This window comes from Symphalangus syndactylus, chromosome 8 (assembly GCF_028878055.3).
Source record: "Symphalangus syndactylus isolate Jambi chromosome 8, NHGRI_mSymSyn1-v2.1_pri, whole genome shotgun sequence".
NCBI classification, from domain to species: domain Eukaryota; kingdom Metazoa; phylum Chordata; class Mammalia; order Primates; family Hylobatidae; genus Symphalangus; species Symphalangus syndactylus.
The window spans coordinates 24,937,993-24,946,225 of NC_072430.2; the positions used below are offsets into that span (position 1 = coordinate 24,937,993).

At 43.1% G+C, this 8,233-nt stretch overlaps 1 protein-coding gene across 13 annotated transcripts in view; it reads left to right on the forward strand.

The window, feature by feature from the left end:
* Positions 1–8,233, forward strand: part of ATXN3 (ataxin 3) — a 44,284-nt gene that overhangs the window by 29,146 nt on the left and 6,905 nt on the right. For 12 of the 13 annotated variants that reach the window (XM_055288383.2, XM_055288385.2, XM_055288392.2 and 9 more), the window contains one exon: positions 2,647–2,759. In XM_055288383.2, the coding sequence (XP_055144358.1) occupies positions 2,647–2,759 (113 nt within the window). Of the gene's footprint in view, positions 1–2,646; positions 2,760–8,233 lie in introns of those variants that run through there. The other variant, XR_010122006.1, reaches the window with a different exon arrangement.

An 8,233-nucleotide genomic window follows, 5' to 3' on the forward strand; every position in this document is an offset into this window, starting at 1 on the left:
ATTACAAGCGTGAGCCACCGCGCCCGGCCGTGAGCACTTAATTTTTAAACAGAATCCTACTTGTAAAATAATCTAAGACATGTAGCTTTTAGCTTTGTAACCTCTATAATATTGATGGCACAGTTGGAGTGGATGCTGAGTGCCATTTGAACATGTTCCACCTCAGTGTCTTCACAGCTGGAAGGTGTCTATGTTGTTTCAAGGTGGACAATTGATTTACTTCTCATTTTTCATAAACTAAAAGTAGAATAAAGGCTATTCCTCTAAAATTGCTATCTCACCTGTCACTACCTTGCATTCTCACATACCTTCTTGAGTGGAGGGGAAGAGGGCATGGAGTGATAGTGGATGTGCCAGGAATTCTCCATAACTTAGTCCGTCTCTCTTGTGCTATGTTGCAGCATCAGGATTTGCTAATGGGAGGATACTGCCCTTATGTGCATCATTAGCCATGCACAGTAAGGTCTTACACCTACACACAGGTCAGTATTCTGGCTCAGAGACCAACAAGGAGAAACTGCAGTTCTCATTAGTTGAACTTTCTTTATTGTTCACAGTTTTAAAACACAAAATTGAGAGGAACTCTCTAAAAAATGTGCCATTCTATTAATAATTGTTGCTGGTGGTTTAAAAATCCTGGTTCCTTTTCAAATTCTTATATACCTTTTTTTTTTAAACACTTGATCTTAGCCAAAAGACCGAGAAGCAATCTTTTTTTTTTCTTTGAGACGGAGTCTCGCTCTGTCGCCCAGGCTGGAGTGCAGTGGCGCAATCTCGGCTCACTGCAACCTCTGCCTCCCGGGTTCACGCCATTCTCCTGCCTCAGCCTCCCGAGTAGCTGGGACTACAGGCGCCCGCCACCACGCCCGGCGAATTTTTTTTTTGTATGTTTAGTAGAGACGGGGTTTCACTATGGTCTTGATCTCCTGACCTTGTGATCCGCCCGCCTCGGCCTCCCAAAGTGCTGGGATTACAAGCGTGAGCCACTGCGCCCGGCCTTTTTTTTTTTAACCTATGGCTTCTCACTGAGATTGTCAGCTGTTTGTAAGTTTTGGTTTTTGGTTTTCTGTGTTTGTATTTGCATATATGAAATATAGATTGAGTATCCCTTATCCAAAATGCTTAAGACTAGAAGTGTTTTAGATTTGGGGTTTTTTAGGATTTGTGAATATTTGTACTATACTTAACCAGTTAAGCATTCCAAATCCAAAATCTCAGATCTGAAGTGTTCCACTGAGCACCTCCTTTGAATATCATGTTGGTGCTCAAAAAGTTTCTGATTTTGGAGCATTTGGATTTCTGATTCTCGGATTTAGGATGCCTGACCTGTAATTTCAGATTTACATAAAAGCAGAAATAGTACACAGAGCTCCTTATATCCTTCACCTAGATTCCCCAATTATTGGCCTTTCTGAACCATTTGGGAATAATATGCAGATATGATTTTCCATTATGTCTCAGTTCAGTGTATATTTTCTAAGTTCAAGAATATATTCCTACATATTTACATCATAACCATCATGTTTAAACATTTTAAAATGGGGATTTATATTACATTGTTTCTCCTTTTGAAAAAATTACAGAGGAGCTTAATGCAATCGATATTACTTAAAATCTGATAATGTGTGTTAAATAGTAGTTTTCATTTATTTCATTTATCAAGTGTTCAGTGAATGCTTACTATGTAACGGCACAATTAGCACTGGGGAAATAGATGAACAAGATAAGATTTGCACTCTCATTAGCTTACACGCCATAAAGAGGGAAATAAAGAGAACACCAGATGATGATAAGTTTATGCTGAGAATTAAAATGAAGTGATGAAATAATGGGAATCTCAGGTGGCTACTTTTGGTGGGATGGTCAGGAAAGGCATCTCTGGGGAGATTTAAGCTCAGACCAGAATGAAAAGAATGAGCCAGCCATGGAAACATTATGTTAACTCACATGGTAGTTTGAAATGCTTTATCTGATCAAAGGTACTTATTTTGGTGACTTTCAGCAATATTAAGGGTCTATAAACCAATACTCATTTGCATAAGAATAGCTACCAGTGAATCTTTTTGTATGATAGGTTTTTTTGTTTATTTGTTGTTTTTTTGAGACAGAGTCTCGCTCTGTCACCCAGGCTGGAGCGCGGTGGCGCGATCTTGGCGCACTGCAACCTCTACCTCCCCGGTTCAAGTGATTCTCCTGCCTCAGCCTCCCAAAGTAGCTGGGATTACAGGTGCCTGCCACCACGCCTGGCTAATTTTTGTATTTTTAGTAGAGATGGGGTTTCACCGTGTTGGCCAGGCTGGTGTCAAACTCCTGACCTCAAGCCATCCACCCGCCTCAGCCTCCCAAAGTGCTGGGATTACATGTGTGAGCCACCACGCCCGGCCATGATAGGTTATTTTGTGATGAAAATACCTACCTCTTAATTTGTCTGATAAATTTAAATTTTATGTCTAGGTTTCCTAAGATCAGCACTTCTATATTTTAAAGTAATCTACATCAGACTAACTGCTCTTGCATTCTTTTAATACCAGTGACTACTTTGATTTGTGGAACAATGTATTTTCCACATGAATAGTTTTTCTCATGGTGTATTTATTCTTTTAAGTTTTGTTTTTTTAAATGTACATTCACTTTTGAATGTTTCAGACAGCAGCAAAAGCAGCAACAGCAGCAGCAGCAGCAGGAGGACCTATCAGGACAGAGTTCACATCCATGTGAAAGGCCAACCACCAGTTCAGGAGCACTTGGGAGTGATCTAGGTAAGGACTACTCACCATTCATCATGTTCGCTACCTTCACACTTTATCTGACATACAGGCTTCATGTGATTTTTGCTTTACATTATTCTTCATCCCCTCTTTAATCATATTAAGACTCTTAAGTAAATTTGTAATCTACTAAATTTCCCTGGATTAAGGAGCAGTTACCAAAAAAAAAAAAAAAAAAAAAAAAAGCTAGATGCGGTGGCTCACACCTGTAATCCCAGCACTTTGGGAAACCAAGGCAGGAGAGGATTGCTAGAACATTTAATGAATACTTTAACATAATAATTTAAACTTCACAGTAATTTGTACAGTCTCCAAAAATTCCTTAGAAATCATGAATTTTTTTTTTTTCGAAACGGAGTCTTGCTCTGTCGCTCAGGCTGGAGTGCAGTGGCGTGATCTCGGCTCACTGCAAGCTCCGCTTCCCGGGTTCATGCCATTCTCCTGCCTCAGCCTCCTGAGTAGCTGGGACTACAGGCGCCCGCCACCTTGCCTGGCTAATTTTTTGTATTTTTAGTAGAGACGGGGTTTCACCGTGTTAGCCAGGATGGTCTCAATCTCCTGACCTCGTGATCTGCCCACCTTGGCCTCCCAAAGTGCTAGGATTACAGGCGTGAGCCACCGTGCCCGGCCAGAAATCACGAATATTAGTAGGTGAAAAATAATACATTTTACCACCTGGAAAATGAAAAATACTTGAGTATAATCTAAATAACAATGGGAAGCGCAGAGTTACTTTCCAGGTCTCGGTTTAAATATGTCTTAAACTTTGGCCAATTAGTAGTAGAAGTTGAGAGAAAAAGTAACTGTATCTGACAAAGAAATTATAAGCAAAATATATAAAGAACTCTTAAAACTGAACAATAAGAAAACAACTCAATAAAAAGGTGAAGGATTTGAAAAGATATTTCACCAAATAAGACATAGGGATGACAAATAAGCACATGAAAAGACTCAGCATCACTAGTCACAGGGAAATGCACAATAAAACCACAATGAGATACCACGGCACCCCTGTAGGTATGGCTTAATGAAGAAATAAAACCGACAATACCAAGTGTTGGCAAGGATCCAAGCAGCTGAGACTCATATACCGTTAATGGGAATGTAAAAGTGTACAGCTTTGGAAAACAGTTTGGCATTTTTTTGATAAATATATACTTCGCCATGTGATCCAGCAGTCCCAATCATGTATATATAACCAAGAGAAAAGAAAACTTAGTTTCACATAAAAACTTTTTTCAAATGCTTATAGCTGGCCAGGTATGGTGGCCCATGCCTGTAATCCCAGCACTTTGGGAGGCTAAGGTTGGTGGATCACCTGAGGTCAAGAGTTCGAGACCAGCCTGGCCAACATGGCAAAACCCCGTCTCTACTTAAAATACAAAAATTAGCCAGGCGTGATGGCGGGCACCTGTAGTCCCAGCTATTCAGGAGGCTGAGGCAGGAGAATCACGTGAACCTGGGAGGCAGAGGTTGCAGTGAGCCGAGATTGTGCCACTCTACTCCAGCCTGGGTGACAGAGCAAGACTCTGTCTCAAACAAAACAAAACAAAACAAAAGGGCTGGACACGGTGGCTTACGCCTGTTATCCCGGCACTTTGGGAGGCCGACACCAGTGGATCACCTGAGGTTAGGAGTTCGAGACCAGCCTGGCCAACATAGTGAAACCCCATCTCTACTAAAAATACAAAAATTTGCTGGGCGTGATGGTGGGCACCTGTAATCCCAGGAGGCTGAGGCAGGAGAATCACTTGAACCCGGGAGGCAGAGGTTGCAGTGAGCTGAGATTGTGCCATTGAACTCCAGCCTGGGTGACAAGACTGAAACTTCACCTCAAAAAAAAAGATTATAGCATCTTTATTCATCATTGCCCAAAATTACAAACTGCGTAAATGTAGACCTTCATTTAGTTAATGAATACACAAACTGTGGTATATCCAAACAATTAAATAATAAAAGGGATGAACTGGTACTTTTTTCTATTCCTCCTGTTTAAGTACAGCCAAAACACCTCAACATTTGTATGAAACATGAGCTGGGCCGGGTGCGGTGGCTCACACGTGTAATCCCAGCACTTTGGGAGGCTGAGGCGGGTGGATCATCTGAAGCTGGGAGTTCAAGACCAGCTTGACCAACGTGGAGAAACCCTGTCTCTACTAAAAATAACAAAATTAGTCGGGCATGGTCGCACATGCCTGTAATCCCAGCTACTTGGGAGGCTGAGGCAGGAGAATTGCTTGATCCTGGGAAGCGGAAGTTGCAGTGAGCTGAGATTGCACTATTGCACTCCAGCCTGGGCAACAAGAGCAAAAACTCTGTCTCAAAAAGGAAAAAAAACATGAAGCTGAATCTCAAAGTCAGAGAGAAGACAGACTGGCTAGGGACCTTGGAACCAGAGGAGCAGCGTGGTGGGGAGTGGCCTGGATTTTCTTTTTGCCTCTTTTTTCCTGGACTTGGTGCTGGAGAAGCTATGGGCTCAGACCAAGAGAAAACCCCATGAAAAGCCTGCTCTCTCTAGTCAAAAGAGGCAGCCTAGCAAGACAAAAACTTTTAGATAATAAGCACTTAGACTCCAGTCAAACAGAACAGAATAAACTGGCCCCATTCACCCCTGTCAGCAAAGGCCAAGTGGGAGCCAAGATATGTACCCCAACCTGGAAGTCATAAGGTACACGTCTCCCCTTTCCCAGCCAAGGTGGTGTCAGAGAAGGCTGACTGGGGAGCTGGGGTTTTCATTCCCTCCAGGAGGTGATAACACGCCTTTCCCACGGTGTCAGCGGTCACAGGGAGCCTGAACTTTCACCCAATAATACATAGGCATCTCTGGCTCCTATGTGGGTGATATTGGAGAAGAGGCCTAGTAGAGAATCCAGACTGTTGCTGACACCCAGCAGTAACAAGGACACCTCCACAATGTCTGTGGAGGCCACGTGGAGATCAGTAACAAGGCACTCCTTCTCCCTCCCAGTCAGAGAGATGTCAGTGGAGGACTAGGGGGCTAGGACTCCCATGGGCGTTCAACAATAATCCCCATGACCACCACTCCATGTCATCACAGGCCTTGAAGAAACCTGGACTTTCACTCCCCTCTGGTTGTAGCGAGGTGGCACTCCCTTTTCCCTGCTGCCAGTGCTGTGTCAGAGGAGACTTGCTAAATTGGAAGATGAATAAGATTCACATTCTCATAACATAATACCCCAAATTTTCAAGATTTAATTGAAAATCACTAAGCTGGGCATGGTGGCTCACACCTGTAATCCCAGCACTTTGGGAGGCCGAGGTGGGCCGAACACTTAAGGTCAGGAGTTCAAGACCAGCCTGGCCAACATGGTGAAACCCTATCTCTACTAAAAATACAAAAATTAGCCGGGCATGGTGGTGCACACCTGTAATCCAAGCTACTGGGGAGGCTGAGGCAGGAGAATCACTGGAACCTGGGAGACGGAGGTTGCAGTGATCCAAGATCGCACTAGTGTACTCCAGCCTGGGCAACAGAGCAAGACTCCATCTAAATTCATGTCATGGAGTCCCAGAAGGAGATGAGAAAGAGGGTGGGGCTAAAAAAAATTGGAGGAAGAAGTCATGGCTGAAAATTTCCCAAATTTGGCAAAAGTCAGAAACCTACAGATTGAAAAAGCTGAATGAAGCTCAAATATGATAAACTCAAAGAAATTCACACAGAGACCCATTATAGTCAGATTTCTGAACACTGCAGACAAAAAACGAAGATCTTGAAATTAGCAAGAAATGACCTTACCTACAGCAATTTGAATGACAGCAGATTACCTATCAGAGATCATAAAGGCCAGAAGGAAGGGGTACATACAACATTTTTTCTAGTGCTGAAAGAAAAAAGCTCTAGGCTGGGCATGGTGGCTCACACCTGCAATCCCAGCACTTTTGGAGGCGAGGCAGGCAGATCACCTGAAGTCAGGAGTTCGAGACCAGCCTGGTCAACATGGGGAAACCCTGTCTCTACTAAAAATATAAAAATTAGCTGGGTGTGGTGGCACGCACCTGTAATCCTAGCTACTTGGGAGGCTGAGGCAGGGGAATCCCTTGAACCTGGGAGGCGAAGGTTGCAGTGAGTCAAGGTCGCGCCACTACACTCCAGCCTGGGCAGTTGAGCGAGACTCCATCTCAAAAAAAAAAAATATATATATATATATATCTGGGTTTGGTGGTGGGTGCCTATAGTCCCAGCTACTCTGGAGGCTGAGGCAAGAGAATTGCTTGAACCCAGGAGGTGGAGGTTGCAGTGAGCCAAGTTCATGCCACTGTACCCCAGCCTGGGTGACAGAGCGAGACCTTGTCTCCAAAAAAAAAAAAAAAAAAGCCAAGAAAAAAACTCTAAACCCAGAATTACATATCCAGTGAAATATCCTTCAGGAATGAAGGGAAAATTAACAATTTGTCTTCAGCTGACCTACCTTAAAAGAATGGCTAGAAGAATTTCTCTAAACAGAAAAGAAATGATAAAAGAAGTAATTTTGGAACATCAGGAAGGAAGAAAGAACAATTAAAAGAGTAAAATATGGGTAAACACAATAGACTTCCCCCTCCTTTTGAATTTTCTAAATTGTATGATGGTTGAAGCAAGAATTATAGCACTGATTTGGTTTTCAGTATATATACTGGAAATATTTAAGGCAATTATGTTACAAATGAAGGAGGGTCAAAGGATATAAAGGGAGGTAACCCCTCTATATTTCTTTTGTACTGATGCAGGTACTTTGGAAAATAATTTCACTATTTGTTTAAAAATTGAACATACCCTGACCTTCATCATTTATCCCAGAAAAACAGAAATTTTATTACTATTTTTTTTTTAGTATCACACTCTGTAAGTGCTGTAATACTAGCACTTAGGGAGGCCGACACAGGCAGATTGCTTCAGCCCAGGAGTTCAAGACCAGCCTGGGCAATGCTGCACAGTCAAAAAAGAAAAACAAACATTTAGAAAACTATTTTAAAAGTCTTTAATTGCTGAATGCCTCTTTGGCTAGTATTTGGAAGATCATCATTATTATTATTTTTCTTTTTTAGGCAGAGTCTCGCTCTGTCACCCAGGCTGGAGTGCAGTGGCGCAATCTTGGCTCACTGCAACCTCTGCCTCCCGGGTTCACGCCATTCTCCTGCCTCAGCCTCCCGAGTAGCTGGGACTACAGGCGTGTGCCACCACGCCCGGCTAATTTTTTGTATTTTTAGTAGAGATGGGGTTTCACTGTGTTAGTCAGGATGGTCTGCATCTCCTGACCTTGTGATCCGCCCACCTCAGCTTCCCAAAGTGCTGGGATTACAGGCGTGAGCCACTGTGCCCAGCCTGGAAGATCATTATTTAGTCCTACAATTGACGCATTGTTCCACTGACGCAATTGCGCAGGCTGGTCTTGAACTCCTGGGCTCAAGCCATCTGCCTGCCTCGGCCTCCCTAAGTGCTAGTATTACAGGCTTGAGCCACTGTT